The sequence below is a fragment of the Amblyomma americanum genome, chromosome 3 (genome assembly GCF_052857255.1).
Source record: "Amblyomma americanum isolate KBUSLIRL-KWMA chromosome 3, ASM5285725v1, whole genome shotgun sequence".
Lineage (NCBI taxonomy): Eukaryota > Metazoa > Arthropoda > Arachnida > Ixodida > Ixodidae > Amblyomma > Amblyomma americanum.
In genome coordinates, this window is record NC_135499.1 from 69,738,290 (window position 1) to 69,764,880 (window position 26,591).

General features: G+C 44.9%; 1 protein-coding gene and 1 long non-coding RNA gene across 2 annotated transcripts in view; one reads left to right on the plus strand and one right to left on the minus strand.

The window, feature by feature from the left end:
• Positions 1 to 26,591, plus strand: part of LOC144123043 (ABC transporter G family member 20-like) — a 101,107-nt gene that overhangs the window by 17,547 nt on the left and 56,969 nt on the right. The window contains exon 3 of the mRNA XM_077655960.1: positions 6,741 to 6,917. Coding sequence (XP_077512086.1) covers positions 6,741 to 6,917 — 177 coding nt within the window. The remainder of the gene's footprint in view (positions 1 to 6,740; positions 6,918 to 26,591) is intronic.
• On the minus strand, positions 18,228 to 24,474 carry LOC144123042 (uncharacterized). Its single transcript, XR_013312977.1, has 4 exons — positions 24,215 to 24,474; positions 23,818 to 23,973; positions 19,986 to 20,093; positions 18,228 to 18,306 (listed from the first exon to the last, which is right to left on the minus strand). It is a non-coding gene; the product is annotated as an uncharacterized LOC144123042 (long non-coding RNA).

The window sequence follows — 26,591 nt, forward strand, 5'->3', positions numbered from 1 at the left end:
ATGCCTCAAAAATAGAATTATTTTGCTGACATGCCTTACATTTTTTTCCATCTCTGAAACATTTTTATCCTCTTCTTTGCCTTTTGTTGTTGTTGTGTTGGGTTTTATGGCACATAGGCAACTTAGGCCATCATGCACCAAGCACAAGGCATTGAAAAAGTTTTTTGTTGAATATTATAGAAATGTACAAAAATCATCCACATATTTGGCACTTATTCTTTTAATGCAGGGTTGCAGAAAACTACATTAAACAACACACAAATTGGTTTGCAGTAATCCTGTGCTGACTAAGAACTAGTAAGGATGTACAAATAAATGAGGGCATGGTTAGGCTATGTACCCTGTTTCATGATGACGTTTGATTAAGAAAATAAGGGAAAGTGGCTCACAAGAGAACCTAGCATACAACATAAAAAGAAGCTTGCCGAAAAACTTAAACGCAGCTTTGCTTCCATACTGCTCATGAATATTTCCCAGTGGCAACAAGGTGAAAGCTGTGGGCTCCCATGTGGATGTTACCCCTGCAGACATCCATTTAATACCATCATGAGAACAGAACGCAAAATTTATTAATTAGGTCACTCTGGCCAAACAAGGAACTTTTAAGAACATGAAAAACCAAGCTAAATATACCTATCTTGAATAGGACACGATTCCTTAATGTGGGTGACGTTCTAAAAAACTAAAACCAAAAGAGATGGCAGCGCCTAAAAACTGCAAAGCGGCCTGATGCACAAAACGACCGGCAGTCAGCGCCTGTGTCACGCTTACGCAATTCATTTTACGCAGAGATACGGTACAGTCCCTACGCACAGCCGCAAAAATTACCACGCACGATTAAACCATAGGGCAAGAAATTTGACGAAATGGCTTTAAACGGCTTTAAATGTGACAGAACACGCATAGTACAGCCCTTAGGCAGCCTGCGGCAGTACTCTGAAACGTTTGTCTCGTCAAAACAAAAACAGCTGTGTGCACAATGATTCTCGATGAACTCTGTTCAACGCTGCTTCTCTTCCTAGGACACTAAGAAAGAGCGGCCTGTCGCACTGCAGATCTTGGGACTTAGGTACTTAGAAACGGCAAGCCCTGACAGCGTTCTTCCATAACATATCCTTTGTAAAAAGGGAACCAGCATGTGTGAAGAAACAGGATTGCTTACCATTCGAGGCAAGTGCGTGGTAGTGCTGCGCTGCTCAACGTCTCCACATCACGGCAACGCTCGTCTTTTTCACTGACGCCGACTACAGGACAACGATTGCTACACTGCAAAATACATTCTGACGCATTAACACGCGCACATAATAACTTCGTCCGTGCTTTCTGAGTTCAAATCTTTACAATGTGAGCGAGCGCGTCCCTTTCTGCCAATCTAGAACAAAGAAACGCATTCAGCAGAGTGGCTGCTTCTCTCCTGATACGTCATATATGGTACTTGCACAGCAGTGAACGAACCTACGCACTTTTCCAGTTATATATGCACACTAAAAACACTTCAGTTGACTACGGTACCTCGAAAAACGCGGTCGAAAACGAATTCTCGTCAACCCCTGAAGCGCACACACCACGACTACATGACGAGCATGCTGGAAAAAAAGCCAACAAAGCCCCAACGGTACCGGTGGCCGCCTAGCGGCAGAAATCCAGATTCGCTTCCAGTTTTCACTTGCAATGTGTACGGGAGCTGGAGTGCATTTGCAGCATCGGACCAGCACACAGAGCGATTGCTAACAGTTGCCAGTTATGTAAAATTAGAAGCGAATAAACATTCTATATTTCTTCGGATTGAAAAATTGCCATGAATTGGCCCCCTTTCCGATTGTTTTACTTTCACTCCAGCAGCTGCATTTCAATGGCGGCAAAATATATAGCAAGAAATTGTAGCCTATGTCGTCGTCGAAAGAGGAGGGGAGCATGAAATGTATTGCAGGCAAAGCATAGCACATTCTAGGACGGCTCCCTCCTGAACAGATATCCCGGAATGCTCCCGAAGAAGTTGGGACGTTGCCTAAAGGAGCGGTTCCTTCACCAGTTCGACGTATTCGGCGGCAGTGTTGTTACAAGACACGAGACAGGTGTAGTGCGGTCGTACGGCAGCGTTCGTGCGAACACGCGTACCATGGATCTGTGGCATGGACTCAATGGCGGCGTTATGTACTCTTTCGTGGATGCGTCATGTCTGCTGTTTTCAACAAGCCAGGGCGCACGCGCCTTCTCAGCCTCCCTTTTGCATGCGTGTCGTCCTGGCGCCGCGGCTTTCGAGCGAAGAGACCACTCGGAACAAGCGCTGCGCATGTAACCCGAGCAACCTGCGAAGGCCCGCACAGGGTCAGTGGCAGCACATTCGTGGTGAGGTGGTTCATAGAGGCGGGAGAGGGGCGGCAGGGTGCCGTGTTATATGTTGGATAGGCATAATGCCCCTAGGTCGGCAGCATTGCTTTTCATTAAAGTAAATGAATCAACAAAAGGCAGCGGTGATTGGGAGCAACACATACCGAAGAGAGAACAGAATGCGGACTGCAGGGTCAGATTGAAACGCTCGACACATGTTTCTGCGGTCCAGTAGACCTTAGGCTCCCCTTGGCGCCCTCAAGGCCCTCACAACGTGCTAGCTTCCACTCGCAGCGCGCCAGTTCCGAATTCAGTAGGTGGACGGAAATGTTCGCTTCAGGTTCTAGCAGTTCTAGCTCACGTTCTCTGCCCGGTGCGCTGCGGTGCATAGACGATGTTCGCGAGTTTGCCCATAACGGGAGCTGAAAGCAATAACTGCCTAAAACGCCCGTCTGTGGTGCAATGCAAGTGCACGTTAAAGGACCGCGGATTGCCGAAAATAGTTATGGAGCTTTCCACTACAGCGTCATCGATAGCCCAGGTTTAGCTTTCGGATATAAAACGCCGCATGCCACAGCATTTACTTTTATGGCTTGCAAAGGCACCTCCTGCTACTCGTTCAGTCTTGGGGAGCAGCTATACGTACGTTGAGGCGAAATAAAATTTTTGCTTTGCCTGCTTTGCACTTAGAGGTTCTCAAGTTCTTCTGTAAACCTAATTAACTTCAGGTCTCCACAGCTGCCGTTATTTCAGTTGACACTAGTAGTTCCTTCAAGAAATAGCTGTTTGGTCCTGCTTCTTGTGCGTGATTTGGTGTGTAAAGCAGAATGATTTGGCGCAGACAGCGCTCCAACCGAAACATATTGTCGCAAGACGTCAACGTATTGACTTCTCTATTCACTACGATGCAGGCGTAACTGCTTTCCCTTGACATGGATTCAGTACAGGAGCACGTTATTATCAAAACAACCAATGAGCCCCCACATTCACGGCATAGGTATTATGCCAACAATTTTATTGGCATTTGTAATAACATCAATCACACATTTTTTTTTAGGCTGCAAGTCAACCAAATTTTTCTTCCGCTGCATGTCTGTTCTCGGCAGCGAAATATTTAAACCATGCCTCAACGTGACATCCTAAGGAGCGCATACTATCGGCACAATCAGCGCGTTTGTACTGCTTTCATAATTAGTCAAGTTTTATCGCCATGTGGAATGTTGCAGTCGCGTCGATGCAGTAGTAAAACGTGGATAAAATGCCGAACATGCCTGTTACTGCTTCACATGTGCATGTGATGTTGTCACAGGAACTACGCTAGCATATTTGGTTCCGTAAAGCACATGCGCTAGGGATATAGTTTTTTTTTCACTTTTTCTTCCTCATTTAGTCCGACATGCAGCACTGAGGTGAAGCCAGCTTTACATTTTTGAAAGGAGCACCATTCTACCTCGACGGCACTACCAGGAGTATTAGGGACACATGCACCCGTTCATGCAAACTTATAAAATTCATGGGTGCAGGATAAGAGCATGTGTAACAGAAACTAGTAATTTGTCAGGTGTAAGGGTGTGCATATAATTATGCTCCCTTAAGGTGTGAAAATTATTACCGTGTACCGACATTTCACAGCACGCGACTATTTTTTCATTTCGCCGCCATCGGAAACCGCATCACCAACTCGGGGCATTTGTCTCGCTCTGAGCGGCAAAATATAATGCACTAAACCGGGTACAGGCGTGGGGTCCCCATTCGTGAACAAGGCCGGTCATCATTAAGTTTAGTGTGTCAATTTTCTTGTTTAAGGAATATAAATTTAATGGAAATGACAGCCCACATATTGTGCATGTGATTGGCCGCCGCAGTGTGTAAACAAACAAACGCCTGAAAAAAAATATCAGCGGAAAAGACGACGTCGATACCTTTTTTTTTCTGAGCAGCGCTTCGTATATACTATGTTTTACTGGCGTTTTTATGTTCTCGTTAAACAAAGCAATGCACAGTACCCCTGCTTAAAACGCCGAAAATCCGCATACGCAACTATGCAGCGTGCACTGAACATGCTGCATGCGTCGACCTTCCGAGATAGATAACGCTTATTCTCAAACGAGGGGCGGTACAATCACTCGTGATTAGCACTTCGATGTTACAATTAACAACTTCAGGTAGAGCAAGTAAGTAAAGTACAGTAAGTAACTTAAATAAAAAAGGTCTTAAAGAACTGGCACGCACCGGGGGTGTCGGTTCATCTCATGGCATCTGTGACTTCTTCCGAAAGCACAGTTTTGTTATTATTCTTCCGATAATCATTCAATCTTACGTTCCACAGAAGTGGCCGCCTTGCCACTTCATCAATCAGTAGCTCATTGAAAGACGCGCGCGTGCCTTCAAGAGAGCGAGGAGCGGACATTTTCGATGTGTGCCCACGTGCGCGCGATGAAACCCAAACACACTTTATGCTTGCCGCTCCCTCCCCTTCTGCCAACATGTTACCGCGCGTGTCATGACGTCATGATGCTTCCCATTGGTTAGCCGCCGCCTGATCACAGCGGCGCTGCGAATGAATTCCAACCGGACGGAACTCCGTCGCAAGCCGTCTGCGACTAGACCGACGGCCTTCCCCAGTCGCAGGCCGACAGAATTCCTAGTGTCGCAGGCAAAAATCGCATGCACGTGAAAAGGCCCTAAAGCCCTATTATGCGCGGTAAAAATTTAGTAAGTTGTGTTTCAACATTCGGTGTTTATTTTGCACAATCCGTTTTGCCTATGTTTTAAAGCATCGGTTCGATGCTTCTTTGAGAGGGGAAAAATGCCGCGAACCTTTGTAGTGTTTGTTCATTATTAAAAGCTGCCGCCTCGCCGCTTGGTCGCTTTGTTGATGCGAGACACCACCAGGTTTATCTCGATTGATCGCAGCCAGGCAGTGCTGATTCTACGTTGTTCCGGAATGTTCCAGTAACTATGCACGCTTTATCTCGAAAGTTCGCTATCAGCTTTAAATTGAGCACGGCCGACGGCGGCGGGCATTCTGTTCGACGACCGCCGAGCACGCTTGTTACCACGCCGCCGCTGAGTGATTCAGTCCATTGTGGGCGCACGTCAGCCTAAAGTAAAGGATTTTGTTTAGACGCCATCTTCGCTGTCTTTCCGCTCCCCGGATTGCAGTCACCACCACGTGACAATATTGATAACGAATCTTCCAAAAACAGAACAAGAATTCTCCATACAAGGCGCGAACAATCTACGCACGTGTCCAACAGCAAAACACACTTTGGCCAGAGGAAGATAACACTTTTTTGTAGCACTTCATTTATCTCTCTACCTTCTCTCCTTGTTTGCTGCGCTCTTGTGAATCATGAATATATGTCAACTCACCCAACTTTCGCACTCATTAATGGTCTATTCTTCTGGTGGGTAGCAAAATTTTCTTTTAAAGTTTCTCCATCGCTGTCGCATCGAGCAGTTACGACTGTGATTGAAGCTCAATAAGGAACGTTTTTCACGAGAGCAAAAATGTTAATAGGAAAAAAATTCAATCCTGCCTACGCGACATCTGCAGATACATTGATTGCTGGAGTGAATTCATGTAATTTATGAAAAAAATGGCGTTCATAAACTCTTTCCCGTTGAAAAAATTGGAGGACACTTAAGCTTCGCATTTAAGAGTGGAATGCGACAACGTCTTGCAGCGCTGCCAGGGAGTCCACGGAATGCCATCGCCCGCTCGTCGTGACGCCTTGCCCGTCAGACAAATCGCTCTGCTACGTACGGTGAAACAGACACGTGGAGCGGCAAACGAGGTAGAATCGCTGCCAGGCGCCTTGCCGAAACGCGCGGGACTGAAGTTGCAGTCGTAGTTCGTCGGCACACAGTTCTCGACAAACCCGGTGCCACTAAAGCCAGCATAGCTTCCGCGCCGAACGAACGGGCAGCAAGCCGCAAGCTTCGTGGTGAACGCGTTTTGGATGTGCGCTGCTTTCGCCGCTCACCGCGTGATTCCTGCGTGTCCGCAAGGCCCCACTGCGCCCGAACGAGGCGAGCGAGAGGCGCTGCCGTCGCTCGCTATCTGTTGGGGCAGTGGCGTACATTGCGGGGAGAAGGAGGAGGGATTTTTCGCTCACGGCCGACGCTGACGGAGCCTTCTTTTTCTGCGACACGGGGCCCTTAACGCTATCGCGTTAAAATGCTTTTGTCCAGAACTGCTGGGTATGTCAGCAACTATCATGTATTGCTTTACGTTGTTTATTGACACCAGGGATCAACGCAGTATGCAGTGGGACAAGGCGCGTTTCTAAAGACAGCGTAGTGAAGGGCACGAGACGCGAGTGGAAGCGAGGAGACTGGCGAGAGATACGTTTTCCCTGAAGGGGTTGACCTGCCTCACGGTGATCCGCGTGTGCTGCTCGCAGGGCTGACCACCACCGAGGTGATCGTGGGCCACGCGCTGGTTCAGACGGCCCTGGCCTACGTGCAGACCGTGTTCACGCTGGTGGTGTTCGTCTGCGTATTCGACACGCCTGTGCGGGGCTCCATCGTGGTGGCCTTCGTCATACCCATGCTCATGGCCTTCACCGGCATGAACTTCGGTGAGCGCCCTCTCGGGAAACGCCGGCAACGCTTTTCATCGCGTCATATACGCTTTACTCAAATGCCAGTAAAATGCACGAATGACGCTGTTCGAGGCCGCACAAACGCCGAACCTTGATGCGGAAGTTTAGCTCACCCGGCCAGCGGCTCCTCTATTTTTATAATGCCAGCCGCATCGCCCGTTTCGCAATGGGAGCCACCGGTACGCATCACTTCAGTTAGTTGCCGCGCTGCGGTGCTACCAAGATGGTTGGACTAAAGTTCCAGTGACTTTAGGTTGGACTGCTTGCGTCATGCTTGCCAACGGTCGCGCGGTGCTGGCGTTATCTGTCCTTCTCCTATACTGCAAACCTACACCACGCGTCTGTCAGATTCCTGCTTCGTACCCCTTCTTGCGTAGCTCTCGATTCATCCGCGGCGCAGCGCTTTTTCCAACGACAATCGGCTGGAGCAGCAGCTTTGCTCGCTGTTTCCAGAGGAAGGCTCAGGCGTTCGCTCCGACTATCACTTGAGGATGCTGTTCCTTGCCAGACGAATAGAGCGTTGTAAGTGGTTACGTTTGTTCGTTTCGTGGTACCATGATTAACGAAAATTGTTTTTCGCGGATAAATGGTGTGGTCCGCGACGCGGACGAGGTATCCTCGCAGCCGCACTAAAATTGCACCAGTTAATTATGGCAAGCACGGCTGCTGCTTTCAGTTTTGTGCGAAGTGGGGGAAATTTTAAGCTCGTTTGTAGAAAAGAAGGGGACGTTCACGTGCATGTATTTACATCTATTTACAACTCTTTACAGCAATAGCATTTACAATACTTTGCATGTGTCTGCTGCTATATACATTACAACTCTGTTTATAGCCATTTACATTTCTAGAATTTGTGCATTTGCTTGTATTGACACTTATTTACACACATACGAAATGTGCACTGTGGTGCAACCACATTTGTACGCTCGAGGAGGACAAAACAGCTCGTGCGCGAGCGGAACATAACAGTGAACGAAACAAAACACACCTAACGCCCGTCTGGACAACCAGTTCGTACGCCCTCGTGTGTTTGATTGCCCTCTCCTGTGGCCTGGGGCGACAACGACGGTAGAATAAACGCTGATGCTGCGCCGAAGAAACGCTGCTTTGTGGTTCGGCCTTTACTGTGACTGCGCCTGAAGACGTGCTCAAGTGGACGTGATTTCAACTTTACCTGCCTCCTTTCCTTCAAGCGCTTTTTTTTTAGTTTTGCATCGTTTTATTAGCGCCTGATTGTAGTCAATACCAGGCAGAACGTCCGAAATGCTTCGGCACCAGCTGCTGCGACGTGCATTTGCCACTGGAGTTCTTGTCGCTGCTTAAAACAATCATAGCTGCAGTCTGCGACGCATAGAGAAAAATATTTATCTAGTTGTCTTAACGATGACAGCTTAGCCTGCAAAAAGTGGAGCTACGACTTTAAAGCTACTGCTACTTGCCAGTTTCGAAAAATGCCTTCTCGGGAAGATATATCATTACTTCTTTATTTCATTCTCCCATTTTCCTTACTCAGCATCATTAATAGAGTGAAACGTATTGCTAACTGCATTTACCCTCTGATTTCATATTTCTGCCAAGCAGTTTCAGTACCTCTCCCGGAATGTTTCAGCGTTGTAGCTAAAAGACAAACATGATAAGAACAAGTCGCCACAGCTTTTCGTTACAATGCCAACGCCGCTGCACCGCTCTCTGTGGCTCCTTTTAAAACCAGCGCCTGCAGCGGCGACACGGTGAGCAGCGCCACGAACGGCGTGCTCTATGACGCGTCAATACCTGACATTCAGCCTGATTACTATGAGGGATGCAGAGCGCCGCCTCACGAAGAAAGAGAGAACGTTTAAAAAATTGTCTTCCTGCGCTTTCCGTCGTCAGGCTCCACTCAGATGGCACTCTCCCTCACTTGAGCCGTATGCGCACTTGAGCCGTATGCGCGGGCCCACGAACGCCCTTGAGCCGCCGTTATCTAGCAACGCCGCAGGCGCGCTCCAACAGATGGCGCCGCCGTCGACGCCGTTGCCGTCGCCGCTCGCTCCACCAGACGTGCTCCCTTGGAGGAAGGAAAAGTCAGGAGAGGCCCTTTCCATACAACAACATGGGATAAAAGTGTGGCGGAAGTGACGTGATTTTTCTCGATCGGGAGGCCATCTTGTCAGGGCAGCTTGTTTACAAATCGGGCGGCAGCAGTGGTAGCAGCGGACTGCGGCGTGCCATTTGAGGAGCGGCGTAGGCGTAACTGCTGAAGTTTCTGTTTTTGGTGGTGCTCACAGGCAGACGTTGACAGCGTTCGCCCATATCACAAGGTGGAATGGAGCGCAAAAATATTTTTTTGCGTTCCCGGATTTGAATGCGCTCGGCGACAACGATAGCACGGGCATTTCGTCTACTGCGACGCTGCTCTGAGCTGTCTGGAGACCGCCGCTGTTCACTGAGGAGTATTCGCGCTTTCGTTCACCATTGGTTCAAGTGCGCTACAGAGTGTTCGTCGGCGTGTAGTGCGAACGTTTCGTGTTTTGTGTGTGCAGTGCGCGTATGCTATTCGCGCTCCAGTTTCCATTTGCAGTCAAACCTCGTTGATACTTATACGTGTTCTTGGCACTCTCTAGCGATGTGTTCATTATAATACAACTGCAAATTTTGTTTTTCGGAAATTGCGCTTGTACTAGCGGCGGGGGCCATGACAGGGGTGGAGAGTGCTATTGTAAAGGAAGCAGCTGCGCTCGCTTTGTTCTTAGCATACGGAAACTGTTGTATGCCCGTTGGAAGCGTATAGCGTCTGAGGCGTCTAGGAAGTTATTTGCCTCTGTGGCGTGCTGGGCTCAAGTGTAATCGTTCATATCGAGGTGAAGTCTGTATTTTTGATCGCCTGCTATTTTTAGAATTCGAATTGCTTTTCTGGCTGATGTCATGGTCAAGAATTGCGAAAACCGCGAAGCTCCAACTTAATTTGGAGGCCTTTTCTCACACGTGTTTATGGTGCCCATGTTCTGTGATAGTGTTATTTGTAGTAAAAAGCAATTAGTGAAATGAGGATCCACATGTGCATTGAATTTCAATGATGCCTGTAGTTATGTTGAAGAAAAATAATTTCATGAGTTCATTGCGTACAATAAATTTATTTTCACTGCCTGTATTGTTGATCGGAAGTGTGCTACATGCAGTAACATTACAAGCTAGTATTTCATAAACTAGCGAAAATTGGTGCGTACAGCTGCAGCTTTGCACGTTAAGCATGAAATACAGCATTGAAATAATGCACAGCACTGTGAAACATACTGCAGCCACTGGGTACTTATAAAAATCTAAAAGCAGTCTTAAAAGCTGCGGCCATATATATTATGCACCAGACTAGATCTGTGGATGTAAAACATGCTGTGTTGCAGTGCTACAATGGGTGGATTTACGGATCATTCTTGAAGAGGGCCAGTCCTATTTGAAACATGTATTACTTGGACTGTTCTCGTTAAGATAAAGGGGTTCAGTATGGTTTTCCTAAGTAAAATTTCTGGCTTTGGGAGGGGGACGACACCACCTTGCCATATATATCCTCTCCTGCTGTTCTACTATAGGTCCTTCGGCCCTCTCTGTTTCTGTCACCTCTATGAGTGGCTCTTGGAGTTGTGAATCAAAAGTCACTGTTGTCACGTCCACCTTTATGGACATGCTCTGATACTACATTTTTCATTTAGGGTCAAGAACTCTTACTTTTTAGTATATTTGCCCATCCTCACTGCTGTATGAGAAAGCATTCCTTTCATGGGCAGCCGCATAAAAGCATGTTATGAAAATAAATACAGTATTAAAGATCAAAACAAAATACTGCAAAACACGTGGGTTTGATCCCGGCCCCGGCGGTCGAATTTCGATGGAGGCGAAATTCTAGAGGCCCGTGTACTGTGCGATGTCAGTGCATGTTAAAGAACCCCTGGTGGTCGAAATTTCCGGAGCCCTTTACTACGGCGTCTCTCATAGCCTGAGTCGCTTTGGGACGTTAAACCACCATAAACCAAACCAAAATACTGCAGGATATTTCTTGTCCTCACTGCTGTAGCAGAGGGCCCTGTTGACACAGCTTGCCAAACATACGCAACGGAGACAGGTTGCAACATGCAAAAACAAGAGCAGCAATAAAGGCACGCTGAACCCTAAGCTGGGGTGTGACCATGCATGGCAGCATTGTTCATGACTCAGCCAAAAGCAGACACGTGCACACTCATTCAGCATAAAACTGGGGGGGTTGTGCTATCCACCACAGAGCGTGATTAAGGTTTGGCCAGCATGTGGGCCACTGTTATGCGAGCATAGCATTCAAACTATCTGACATCAAAAACCTTGCTCAGGGATGTCACGTATGAAGCTCTAAATTCATTCTAGCAAACATTTTTTCAACCTCATGATCACATTTGACAGCTGACCACTCAAAAATCATTACGCTCTCAAATACGAAGTGTTGCAGACGGCCATTTAAATATAAGCCTCATTCCAGCAAGCTGGACACAGAAAGCTTCCAGGGAGAGCCATGTACTAAAAATTTTCAGAGAGCTTTAGTTTTAAGGTAGTAATTTACACTGACGTTACCTGGAATTTCTCGCAGACAAGATCCACTGCCTCCATGGTATCATCTTCCTACAGTGAGTTCACTCTTACACAGGTCCGTAAAAAACAAACTCCACAGAAACATATAACACAAGAATTTCTTGCACTTGAGGAAAAATACAGTACTTTCATTCCTTTTTATACAGATGGCTCAAAAACAGATATTTACTTTCGAAGCGCAGTGATAAAAAAGAATTGGAATGAAACAGGCTTTCACAATGCGCATCAATTTTCACTGCCGAATGTTACGCCGCCTGTGTAGCCATTGAACAAATAGAATACGAGAACTTCACAAACAGTAGTATTCACACAGACTCCTTAAGTTTACTTACTGCTCTCCACTCTAGAAATGCAATCACTCCAATGAGTGGTGACATCATACACAATATTGTAACAGCCACAGCTCTAGGGCAAAATATAAAACTGTGCTGGGTCCCGAGTCATGTTGGAATATAAGGCAAACGAGAGAGCAAATTTGTGCAATGCTTAATCTCGTGGCAAGGAAATAAAAAGGTAAATATGACCTTTAAGGATTGAAATAAATGAGTACAAAGGAAATTAAGAAAAAATGGCAGACAGCTTGGAACAATGAAGTAAACAACAAACTCCACTTTGTAAAGCCAGTTCTATGTGAATGGAACTCATGTTTGCACCAACAGCGTTTCATTGTAGTTAATTTATGTCGTCTCTATATAAGCCACATGCACATCAAACACAGCTTTCCATTGACAGGTGAAGACAAACCGATTTGTGAAAAATGTAGTAGAGATGACCCAACAGTTAATAATATTTCATACTCATGCACAAAACTTCGAAAACTTAGTAAAACATATTTTACTTAGTTTTGTAATGAACACATTCCTTTACACCCAATGTTTCTTTTAAGGGAAGATGCAATTGTTGACACGACATGTGTTTTTAGCTTATTAAGAGAAGCTGATTTTCTCAGCAAACTCTAGATTTTTAACCACTGATTCGCATTATTTTTTTTATACACCTCAGCCACCTTCTCAATTCTAAGCAGGCTGCGGTTTTGTTTTACTGGTCGGGAGGATCAACATCCTTTCCCACCCAAGGATGCCTGCTGAGACTACCTGACTTTCTTCAAAGCTCTTAATATTAGACATTCATAAAATTTCTTTCTTCCTTCATCATTAGGTAATACAAAACAATGTTTTACGCCATCTACACCACCGATAATTAATATTTCTAAAGAAGTCTGCAGAAAACAATTTTCTTACCTTGAGTTTGGCTTATGATGGCCTGAGTTGCCTATGTGTCATAAAACACAACACAACACTGTAGTTTACACTGCATTAAGGTGGGGTAGTGTGTTCGGAAGCATTCTGAAATACACAGCGCGATCCAAAACACACTGCATAAAAAAAAAGGAATGAAAGATGATAGACGCACAAAGTAACAAGTTCTATTTCAGTGGCACCATGGGTAACAGTTTATATCAGAAAAAAAGAGAGAACACAAACAAGCATGCTCTTCAAAGTGTATGCTAGATTAGTTTTTCTTTTCTTCTGCTTTATTTTGGCAGCAGCTGCATATTTACACAATTTAAATGAACTAAAATTTTTGTGCCCTTCACCTCATCTGCTGAAAGTAATCTTTTTAACACGAGACAAGGATGAACCGGATGTGAGTACAGCAGTATAATTCGCCAAGTGCAGCCTGCAAGCAACCCAGGGATACATACCTCCGCCGTCGCAAAAGACGCAGGCCACCGTAGTAAGTGAAAGTTCCTTCCCGCGCTTACCGCAGTTGCGATAAGTGCCTTCGCCGATAGCTGCTTGATTGTGCCCATGCAAGGCCGGACTGTTTCGTTCGAACTAGAGAGCGGGGATGTTGCGGATACGACGCGGCAAAGAGCTATAAATGGAAGGAGCCGAATGTCTTGCACGAATGCTTCCGAAGTCTCGAGTACATGAAAAACGGCCAGAAACCAAGCGCCATTTGCACTGTACTTTCGTTAGGCCGGCTCCTTCGCGTGGTTCGAAACGCGCACGCGGAGAAACGTAAGCAAGAGCGCGGATAAAAATAAACAAGAGCGCGCCCGGACAATATGGCGCCGAGCTCGTTTCCGGCTTCAAAATATGTCACGTGATGGCCCCTCCTTTAATTTTTCCTTCCTGCATGTGTGCTCCGCTGGGGTAGAGAACAGGAGGTGTCGGAGGCGATGGGTGTGTATATATATATATATATATATATATATATATATATATATATATATATATATATATATATATATATATATATATGCGCTTCGCCTCGGTGTATTGTAGTCGTTATGGAGAGCGCGAAAGAGAGGAAACAACGACAGAACGAACCGAGTAAGAGACAACGCGCTCAAGAGCCGCCAGAAGAGCGCGCCGCACGACTCGAGAAGCGTCGTAACCAAGATGGGGCTAAAAGAAGTCGGGCCACGTCCCGGTGTGACTCTTGCGGAAGAGTCACTCCGGAGTCATTGCGGAGTGAACTGCGGAAGAGACCGGTTTGAGTTCTCGAGAGCGTCCAAATGAGACACTGCGTATACGACGTGCCGAGGAAACGAAGCTTTCGCAATTTAACTAGGGTTAACCAGAACTAAACCACAGCCAATTTTTCTTCTTGTCAGTGGTGGCCGGAACATTTCTCTCTCGCTTTGAAAATTCCGCTGTGGTTTTTAGCAACATCATCAACATAATTTCTAAAACCCGAGACAGGGAAAAATACAATGTTGGTAGCACTACACAATGGGTGAAAGAGAAACCGATACCCTCACACCACGAGTCAGTCTAGTGCTGGCCGCTCGGCTCCAAGGCTACACAACACTCTCCACCTGTGCTCGCGCCACAAGAAACACCCTTTCCCTGGGGCCAGCCTCAAAGCACTGCTTCAGCCTAAGCGAAGCATTGTGCGGCATTGACCGCAGACGTACAGCATCGCCGTCTGGAGAATCTTCGTCACGCAGGTATTTGTGTCGCAGGAGGAAAACGTAGGCCGTCGCGTCTACAGTGGCAACAGTTCGTAGCACAGCTGTGACAGCTGCGGTTGGTGCCCTAGCGCGGGAAGCAGTGTCACAAAGCGCCTTCTCCCTGTTCACCCAACAGCTGTGTTCTTTCGACGCAAATTACATGACAGGTGAGGGCCTTCCGCTACATCACTTCTTATGTGAGCCGATGTGTGAGCTCATATGGGCTCTGAGTGTAGGTGAGCTTAAGTGAGTCAGAAGTTGGAATGTGCGATGTAAGCCCAATGAATGAGTGAGCGCAGATGAGTCGGGAGTTAACGGAGTTTGACTTCGAGTGAGTCCCTCTTTGAGTATGAAACTTTGTGATCCGGTAGACTGATAAAACTTTTGTGAGCGAGCCTGAGCCAGCCCTCGTGATTTTTCATGAGTACAGGTACGTTTCTAACAACACTTATTTTTGCCAACAGCTCAGTGCATTCCGACAGCATCAAAGGGATGCAAGGCATTTGTACCTTTGCGCACAACCCGCATAGCCATGGTAAAAATGCGCAAGTGAAACATAAGTGCGTCGTTGCAGTACTGTATGTGCTTTATTGCACTGTCCCATTCAAACAAGGCAGCATTGTGCAAGTTGTCGTCACAAATGGTATGCTTAGCTTTCAAAAGCGACGGACACTTCAAAGTCACGGAATATAGGAGGGCGCCTTGGCTGCAATTTAAGATGTCAACCTCCTCTGGAAGCGTAGTATTTCCATCCATGAATGCCGCCAACTGCCACGCGAAAGGCGAGTGCGAACCCACTGCGGTGCAAAGCTGCTGCACACTGCGTCCTGTCCGGATATCTCCGAAAAAGAGACGACTCGGCATAAACATTAGCTGGTATAGAGAAACCTGACCGCAGGCTCAAGATTGCATTTAAGCTCGATTTCTCGTGGAGCTTTGTAAGCACGTGGCACCTTAGACAGGAGAGTTCTGCTAGCCCGTGTCAAGGGATTCCTTTAGGTGGTTCCCTATTCTTCGCATTAAGTTTTCTTCTGAGTCAGTATGAAGCCTTTCTGAGGTGAGCGCGTTATTTTATCAGCACATCTTCATTATTACATGTCCGCTGCACGAAAAATACGTGTGCCAGTGGAACGTGCTCCGAAGCATTAAAGCAGGGGCATCGCAGAGCGCACTTCACACCAGTGCACAAGCGAATACCACTGTCAGCTCGTAGGAATGAAAGCGCCGATTTTTCAGATGGCGGCCTCCACATATCCTCCCGCACACCGCGATCTAACAAGACGCGAGGCCGTCCAATGGCGCAAACTACAAACTGGCAGCTTCCCACACCCCCTCTTATACAGCAGGATCTTTCCGGATCAGATAGCCCCCATGTGTAAACACTGCTCAACTCCGGCCACACTCATACACATGGTGTGGACTTGTACACAGTACAACACAGACAACGCAAACACCCCAGAGACGTGGGAGTCTCTCCTGTGTACTTCCAAGCCAGCAGACCAACGCTGGCTTATCCAGCGCGCGGTGGAGGCCGCGGCATCCCAAAGGATCCCCGCCGACCTCCTCTAAGTCAGCGCAACCGGTCCTTTGACTGGTCCCCTGTTTTTGGGCGCAATAAAAGAGTTTACCTACCTACCTCCACACAGCGGATGCAGCTCTCCCCTGGACGCGACGAACACGCATCGCGTGACGATTATGTCACGCCTTCCCGGGGCGTCACGATGGTGTAGGTTTAGACGCAGGCGAGAGGATCGTTTGCCCGGCCGGAGCCACATGCACAAACCATACCCAAGGCTGTGCTGTTCCGGATGCAAGCCAGAGCGCAGAATTCGTCTCACTGCTTTTGGCAATCCTGGAATGCGGTACAGGGGAGGAAGTTCCGATTGTCAGCGACATCACGCACATTTCAAAAGTGTCCGTTTAAGCACCCCGCATTTTATTCGTGTTCTTCCTTTGGAATGGTGCGCAGGATACGTGGTTGAGGAGCGCACGGTGGCCGCAGATGCCATGGGACAGGGTTAATTGCAGATATATGGGAGATGTCTTGTACTGAAGTGGAAGTAGTCAGGCTGATGATGATTGCGCTGTTGATGGTGACTAGAGGACTACACAACCAAAATATTAAAATCATCACCAGTCTGAATAACCCACTGCAGGGCAAAGTCCTCTCCTATGTCTCTCCAACTAACCCTGTCCTTTGTCAGCTGCTCCCCTATGCCTGCAAACTTCCTAATCTCATCCGCCCACTTACCCTTCTGCCGCCCCTTGTTACGCTTGCCGTCTCTTGGAATCCATTCCGTTACCCTTAAGGACCAGCGGTTATCTTGACTTCGCATTACATGCCCTGTGTAAGCCAATTTCTTCCTCTTGATTTCGACTCGGATTTCATTAACACGCGTTTGTTTCCTCACCCACTCAGTTCGCTTCCGCTCTGTTAACGTTACAACTATCATTTTTCTTTCCATGGCTCGCTGCGTTGTCTTTAACTTAAGCTGAAACCTTTTGATTAGCTTCCACGTTTCTGCCCCATAGGTGAGTACCGGTAAAATACGGCTGTTGAACACTTTTCTCTTAAGGGATATTGCTAAAGTACTGTTCATGATCTCAGAGAACCTACCATATACGCTCCACGCCATTCTTATTCTTCTAGTTTCCCTCTCATGATCCGGATCAGCTGTCACTGCCTGCCCAAAGTAGCCTTTACCACTTCCAGCACCCTGCTGCCAATTGTGAACTGCTGCACCCTTGCTAGACTGTTAAACATCACTTTAGTTTTCTGCATGTTAAATTTTAGTCCCACCGTTCTGCACTGTCTGTCTTACTCATTGATCATGATTTTTAGTTCATCTCCTTAGTGACTCGGCAAGCCAATGTGATCAGCGAAGAGCGAATTATTTAGGTATTCTTCATTAGCTCTTATCCCGAACTGTTCCCAATCCAGGTCTCGGAATACCTCCTGTAAACAGGCGGTGAATATCAATGGCGAGATCGTGTCGCTTTGCCTGACGCCCTTCCTTATTGGAATTTTATTGCTTATTTTATGGAGGACTATGGTAGCTGTGCAGCATAATAACAATAGCCGCAATATAATAGCTGCTTATTAATTGGTTCTTATAAAGGCTCTTCAGGCGAGCTGGCGTAAGAGTTGGACTGAATTAAAACGACGAAGCAATAATTATAACGCCCTTAACGTCCCTCGTGCGACTTGAGTGATCTGCGATATCATAGGCACCAATCGACTGTTGGAGTCGAAATACACTGTAAAAAAAAATGCTCCGCAGTACAGAGAAACCCGCTGGTAATGCGTTGCCGGAGGGTTTTCCGCAACATGAGGTACGGACTAAATGTCAGAAACAGAGACTCCGTATGACGACTGTCACATTCTTGGTAACGGAAAGTTACGGCATGCTATGCACGAGACCGAAATCGTTTTTTCACAACGAATGCTTATGTTTTGTTCTTATTGAAGTTTCCGCAATGTGTATGCATACGTCCTCCGTTTACTCGGAAGTCATTTCATCTAGAGCGGAAATTATCTGTATTGTAATTATGTACTTTCTGTAGTACATGAACATGCATCTTCGTATAGCTTCTGCCCGCAATGTTCACTGCAGATATAGACGTCCAGGTGCGAAAGAAATAAGTATTATGTACAAGGCATTCCTTTACGCATATTATGTAGTGCATACGCACAAAGAATGCAGCTTAGAATGAAAGAGTGGTAAGTGTTTGGGTGAGTACAAGTACATACGTTTTATTTTCATGGCAAACTACACACATTGTACATCTGCACATTGCTGTCGGATCCATCTGAAAAGCATAAAAAAAATCCTCATTTAGTGGTCACACAACACCAAATATAAATTTCACAAATACATTTCAACCATCCGCTATTGAACAATCGGCTTTCGTAGAAGCTTTCAAAAGCCATTCACCGAGAACCAACCCGTTATAATTTATTGCCCAAAATTCATTTCTCATAACAGTAAACAGTAAAAACCACAGGTCCAGAAAGAAGCAGACAAAATGCGCTTTCCCGGGCGGCACTGTGCGCATGAAAGTCTTTACAGTTGCTTATCATTTTGTGCAAATAGAAAGTAGCTCAGGATGGGGGCCAGATGCAATTCAATGCAGGTGCCTTTCTGTACATAGTACTAAATGCACAACTTAGCGAGCAAGGAACATTGGTAATATCTGAAAAAGGTGGGAGACGCTTGCCGAATTTATCGTCCATCCAATTTGTTATAGGCAAGACAAGACGAAGTGAAAGTCCCCGGGCATGCCCGTTGCGGCAGATTATGACGCTTTTTATTATGGCATTCCAATATCTCTGCAGTGTGCCTCACAAGGAACGGATGCTCAAGTTTCAAAAAAGGGCTCTTGGCAGAAATTTAACCAAAGGCCGTTGTCATGTGAACCTTTTTAAAATGATGACCCAGAAAGACGAAGTGTCCTCATGTGTCTGATGCAAAATAAGGATGAAGGCATGAGTCTTTCTGCTTTTTGAACAGCTGTGATAAGTTTTTTACTGGTACTGCTTGGTGCAGCTTCAGTCTCCTTCTTGACATTTTGTGAAATAATTATATATCTGCGAAAGATCTCGCTAGCAAACATTTTGGCACTAATGGAGAAGCAAAAAGACCCATGTCCTAGGCCTTTTTTTGTGACACTAAAGGAAGGCTTGCCTTTTAGTCATTGATTACGAAGAGGTCCATGTGGCAACAAACTTTGAGAGAATTCCTTCAAGGGCTCTTTGTTCTCATGAGGTGCCCTGTAGATATACCACAACACCTCAGTGAGCTGTTACCAGCCCTGTGAGTTCACTGTCACTTGACATCAAGGGTATGTACTTTTCCTCGCCACATGCAGCAATGATGTATATGTCAAGAGAAAGCATAAAAGATTTCTAAGTGCAATTCTAGATTGCTTGCGGAGGAAAGCACAAGAGTGGCCATGCTCAGCTGTTACCTTTGCTTCTTGCTCGAGTTCTACAGTGAGTACTACGTAATGACAGGTGTCTGCATCAACTCATATTTAACACCCGTCCTGTGCGACCTCCATCTTGCTCTACATGACAGGCAACTTTATAACACCCTTCATGCAAAGAGTGTCATCAGGGTCGGTGTGTCCTGTCAGTTTCCTGGTCCTGTGGTTTGTGCTGTGTTTTCTACTCTTAAATTATTTACTGCCTTCATTCTCCATTCCATGAAGCCTGAATGTGCTACACTGGGCTGCTCCACGCGTTGTGGAGCAGCCCAGTGGCCATTTTTTTTTCATACGTCGGAGGCACTCAGCTCGAAAGCCATGCTTACTATATTCAGCAGACAAGGGTACATGTGAGACACATCATTAATAACTAATTCTCACAGTGGTATCTGGTGCAAGAATATCTAAATACTACTCAATTTTTGCTTAAGTTTTCAGATACACTCTTAGATTAAAAACATAATTTGGCTACATTAGCAGAAGCACAGCACCAAGGTACTCACCAGTTACCTGAAGCACTGTACGCAAGTTCTCGTGCCATCATGAATACAGCACACTGTCCACGTCTTCATAATGCCATGTCACTCCAGCACTTCGGTAGCAAAATTTTCCTTTAAAAAAAGTAGTTTTGTTTATGTTAGACTGGTCATACTTAATTTTACTATATACTATGTACTTCTCATTGTACTGCCCCAGACTAAAAAATACCAATGATCACGCTTTGAATTATGTCATATGTGATCACCAAATTATGTGATCACCAATATGTTCTTAGAAATTCTGATTGAAATAAATCTGACAAAATATTATTTCAGAAAATGTGGCACAAGGAAGAAGGACGCTAGCTAGATAACCTGGACGAATGTTTTCAGTTGCATGCAGCCACCGGCACCATTGCACACAAAATGTACAATAAAGTGGGTTTTACCTTTCCAAATAGAAATTAATGCTGCAAACATTTAAGTAAAAAAATTTCAACCTTCCATTCCGCATAAAGGAAAGAAAATTCCTCTCGTTTTTTCACAAGCCTCTGCAAGTACACAATTCAGTGAATCTACTCTACAAGTACTTGAATCTATCAGCACGAGACAGGGACGAGAAAAGAAACAAAACAGGCACTGACTCGCAACTGAAGTTTATTGAAGTGAACAGAGAGTATACAGAAAAGCCACACGCCACAAACTACACATTTACACATAAGCTACATCACAACATAAGTAAAAGATTGCCCTTAACATTCCTCTCATCTAGACAGTCCAACCCACTGCATGTTAACGCTATGGGCAGCACACTTACACATTCGTCACCGAGTCATAAGATGTGTCTAGCCTCGATAATTTTCTGGTTAATCTGCTGTGAACGTAGTGCCAAAATGCGTGTTGCCGAAAGGAATGGCTAGCAGCCTTCACATCCCTTGTAATATGCAGATAAGTTACAACCCCTACCAATATCCAAATACCTCTCATGCTCCTGTAGTCTTACATTGATACACATTCCAGTTTCACCAACATAAACCCAACCACATGATAATGGTATGCAATGCATGCAATGGTTGCAAGGCACATATATGTTGCCACGTTTCACTCGACACATGTGCTTTTCCCTAACGAAATTCACAAAAGTATTAACAATTTTACAGATTGTAGACAACTTATTAGGGGCCGAACACACCATTTTTACGTCATACCTTCTGGCCACAGTTTTCAAATTTTGCAACAATCTGCAACAACACAGTCAGTCTTTTGGCATCTCACTGTCTGGCCCCAGCCTGATCATGCCAGTCCCTGCGAAGGGGTTTCAGCTTTTAACATGCTAAAGGGAAGAATGGCACAGCATCAAGTAACGAGAAAAGCAGGACAGCACACCCACACACAAGTGCCAACCCTGGAGCAGATACAAAATCCAAGAGCGCGTGCTTGACATTCAGCGTTTACAGTCAAGGAAACGAGGAAACACGGATTTGAACGCTAAAGATTGAACGAGCCCGATCCTTGGCTGCCAACGCTGAATGTCAAGTACACGCTCTTAGATTCTGCATCCGCTCCAAGGATGGCACTTGTGCGTGGGTGTGCTCTCCTGTTGTCCTCGTTACTTGATGCTGCGCCATTCTTATCTTTAGCATGTCAGACCAACTTGCCCAATCTTATATGCTCAGCTTTAACAATTTATCGCACGCTTCTGCAATAGCATGGTTGGGAAATCATGCTTTCATTAGCCTTAAAATCTTCTCTTGGAAACCAGTTGTCACGCTGTAAAAGCATGGCTTCACCAATACCGAGCCTAGACTTGACGACGCAATGCTATCTTTCACTAGCTTAGAATCGTTCGACCAACAGTCAAGTAGCTGCTTAACACTCCTGGGTGAATATCGCTAGCACACATGGCGTGTGCAGAACATCAAGGTAAGGTTCAGAAACCGCAGCTCTTTTTGTTGGGACATTTTCTCCAAGGTAAACTTAAGACAAAGGCCTTGCTCCTTAAACAAGTTCACAATATGTACAGGTCCCACACTATCACAACCTTTGTAAAAGACCAGAAAATCATAGACGTAGCAAAAGATTTCCCCCAGCCCATGCAATTTCTTGGCAATCATTCCTTCCACCCTGCTTAAGAGAATATTGCTTAGCACAGGGGCAACCTTCGAATCGATACATTTAGCAGACTTTTGAACATATGCCGCACTGCCATACTCCACAAACATGCTCTTCACTTCAAATAAAAGGAGGCAAGTGCCAAAAAAGACTTATGTTACACACCCATTCCTAAACACGAGCTCATCGTTGTGCTCCGATATACACATTCATGAGCTTTTCACAAGATCTTCATACGGGATAGAATAAAATAGTTCTACATCGACACTAATCACAAGACAATCCGCTGGATTGTCATTCTTAAGATACTCAACCACACTGCGAATTGAGTACAAGAAATGGATCTTCAAGATGCGAAGTAGACAGATGCTTTTGCAAATAACCAGAGATAATTTTGCATGAATCCTTTTCTGAAATTTATCTGAAGAGCATGTTATTGAATAGCATTTATTTGAAGAGCATGTTTGTAGAGTAGTGCAGTGCGGTATGTGTTCTAAAGTCTCGAATATGTAGTGGTTCAAAGGTTGACCTTGTGCTAAGCAATATTTTCTTGAGTAGGGTGGATAGAATAATTGTCTAGAATGTGCACGGGCTGGGGGAAAAATCTTTTGCTATGTCGATGATTTTCTGGTCTTTTATAAAGGTTGTGATAGTTCGGGACCTGTACATCTTCTCAAGTTGTTTAAGGAGCAAGGCCTTTATCTCAGGTTTACCTTGGAGCAAATGTCCCAAGAAAAAGAGCTGTGGTTTCTGGACCTTACCTTGATGTTCAGCACACTTCATGTGTGCTGGCGAGTGTTAAGCTGCTACCTGGCTACATGTCGACCATTCCAAGCTAGTGAAAGATAGCATTGCACTTTCTAGCGCGGGCTCAGAATTGATGAAATTATGCTTTCACAGCATGACGACTAGTTTCCAAGAGCAGATTTTAAGGTTAACGAACGCAGGATTTCCAAACCATGTTACTGCAAGAGCATATGATAAATTGTTAAAGAAGCTGAGACAGTTTTGCGGCGACCGGCACAATCTGGCTGGGGCCAGTCAGTGAGATGCCAAAAGACCAGTTGTGTTACCGTATGTACATAAATTGTCGCACAATTTGAAAAATGTGGCCAGAAGGTATGATGTAAAAGTGGCTTTCTCGGCCCCTAATACGTTGTCTAAAGCATGTAAAATTTTAAGAATAATTGTGTGAATGTGGCTCGAGAAAAGTACACGTGTAGAGTGAAATGTATATGTACCTTATAAAATGAATGTGGTATCAAATATTATCTTGTAGTCTGGTTTACGTAGGTGCAACTGGAAGGTGTATGAATGTAAGACTACAGGAACACAAGAGGGTAGGGGCTTGGCTAGGTGGTTGGGGTAACTCTGCTGTACACTGCACGGGATGTGAAGTCTGCTACCCTTTCCTTTTGGCAACACGCATTTTGGCAGTAAATTCAGAGATTAAATGGGAGATTATCGAGGCTAGACACATCTTATGACTCCATGAAGAATGTGTGTTTTGTCTATCGTGTTAACACACAATGTAGTTGGACTACCTCGATCAGGGAAATGTTGAGGGCGATTTTTGACTCATGTTGTCTTGTATGCTTATCTGTAACTACATGGTTTATGGTATTGCTTGGCTTTTTATATATTCCCTGTTCACGCCAATAAACTATAGTCGCGAGTCAGCACCTGTCTTGTCTCCTTTCTCATCCCTGTCTTTCGCGCTGGTGGATTCACCGCAATGGCTCACCTCTGCAGAAATCCAAGGCATGACATTTTCCTCTTCACACTCGTGGTTCAGCGCATAATACGGCAAAGGCTTTTCAATTCCAAGGAAAGTTCATGGCTCCATTGAACACTGCCTCCTGCTTACAAGACACAGAGCAGCAATCATTGTAGATTCTACCTGGGACACAAAGAGCAAAGTTTTAGTTTGAGTGGACTAAATAGGAAAGCAGCACAATATATCTATAGCCAAATAACTGAACTGAAAGAAATAGAGGGTAGTGTAATAGTGAACACACTGATATATTGCAAGTGAGATATATGCTTAATATATTGCAATATCCAACACTGCTACCATTGCCTTAGCCAACTACTTCATAAATAACAATAAATGCAGTATCACAAAAATACTGATAACGTACTATGTGCTAATAGTAGCAGTGCAGGTTCCATGAACAAAAAAGGGCCCAGTGCTGACTGTCGTTCCCACAGCAGCCTTGTGACCAATGGCCGGTGTAAAGGAGAGGAGGAATGACTGAAAAGAAAAAGAGCCAGGGGGAAGGAAAATAGGTATAGAAGGGCTTAGGATATCATAGGCAAATAAGGTTGTTTAGACAGTGAGCACAAAATAAACATTACCACACAAGTAAAGACATACAAGACCAAACATATATATCATTATGCAGAGTGGCAAACTTGATGCCATTTAGCCCAAAATATATTTTCAATAAAGTGATTATAATTATTAATAGAACAACTGACCGAGTGAAACCATAACAGGGGTGAACAAGGAAGTTAATATTCTGGCAGAAATTAAAAGAAGAAAATGGATCTGGCCAGGGCATACAATGCAGAGAATGAATCACCAATGGTATCTTAGGGCAACATAATGAATTTGATGGATTTTAATGGCACAAGGGCATCTGTGGCCAAAGAGTGCCTTAGCACAAGTTAATTTCGTCTACTCAAGGTGAAATCAGAGACCCATTTCCCAAGCATTTCATTCCAGATAAGCTGAGCACCACGCCAGGAAACAGCTTTTGCATTGTATCGCAACAAAATAAATTTCAGCCTAAGGAAAATATAGCAGGAGATAGCTGATTATAAGCTCACTAGATAAGATTAGGTAATTTCTGATAGTGTGGCATGTAGCTGGTGCAAGACACAGATAATTAAACTGGAAAAGGCCATTGTCCTGAGGTGAATGTAAACTAAGCAATGAGGATAATGAAATTCGCTACACTAGAGCTGTTAAGAATCAGCTCAAGTTCCATGCTTCAAGATGATGCAAGTTTGCTCAGTGAAAAAAAAATCATAAGTTCACCCAAGAATTGGTATCTTGGCGGTATGAGGCTGCAGGTGCAGATGAATTAATCCTGCCTCAGAGAAGAGCTATATAGAGCACAAAACATTTTAGGCCATTCCTACACTGACAGCTGTTATTAACTATTTTAAAACTGTTTTTCATTGCACAAACAATATTACCAAGTTTGTGTTGGTCATGTGATTATGTTACTGAGGCTCTCCTAAAAATTCTAGCCAGAGCAAAAATACAAGCTGTCTCAACTAAGTTTTTATATCAACGATGAGAACATAAACACATGCAGATTATTCAAGTAGAAGTTTTATTCTTCATGACGTGCCCTACAAATTTTAAATTATACTGAAAAGTAATAGAGTGGAGTGCTTGTGCCAAAAAACACACTAAACCTCAACAACAAAGAGAACACAAGATAAAGGCAACAACATATTGCCCAAAATTTAAATGTTTGACAGAACAAATATGAAAAGAAAACCTCTCCACAACTGGAACAAAACAGCGTGATACCGAGCACACATTTGAAAATTGTTTCATCCAAATCCCCAGTCTGGTGCTCCAGCACTCTTCAGCCAGCATGTCATGAAATGTACCATAGTTCTGGTAGCTGTAAAGAGTATACAGCTGATCCGGCATTTTGATATGTGAACAGTAACCCTCAATGACCACCAGGCTGAATACTTTCAAGAGGCTGTTCTAGTAACAAGACTGCAGTGAAACACTTAGCAAGTTATGCGGGCGTAATAATGCAAACCGTTAATCTGAGAGTTCGCTACCACGCAACTCTGTAGTAACTCCTAAAGTGTTGCAATCGAATGAAAAAAAGGACTGCCTATTATATAAACAAAAGTCAAGAGGCTGCAATGCAAGGCCACGACAGAAGTGCTGCAATACAGCAATAGTGATACAATGTACACTTTAAGCAACACAATGAAACATGATCTTTTATCCTTAATTATCAGAATTTAAATATTTGTTTTCCGTGCTCTCTTGCAAAATTAAGTTTAGATCGTGAAAGCGCTCGAAAAGACTAGGATACAGAAAGAGATTTCCAGACAGTGCGCTTACTTCCAGTGTCTTTTTGAGCACATCCACTATCTAAACATGGTAACCCAACTAGTTTAAACGCTGTCGTTATTCCAAAATTAAGCCTTTCACAAAGTGGGAGCCCCTTTCCCAATACAAGGTGCACCATAACTAATCCAACACTTTTTTCATGATATGTTTTCTCTGAGAATAAACACTGTTTGAAGATTTTGCAATAGTACTTGTCTTTTCGATTCTACGAATGTATCATGCAAGTGTTCAATGAAATGACCATCTGCCTATCTTGATCATTGCTCAAAATCAGGGTATAATGCACCATGAAGGGCAGGCTCTGCTTGATTTTTATGTTTTCCTAACGAAGCATGTATGTGCAACCCTTCTGCTGGCTTGTATGCAGCAGGTTTGTCTAGCTAGGCGAACTGTGGTTTTGCTAT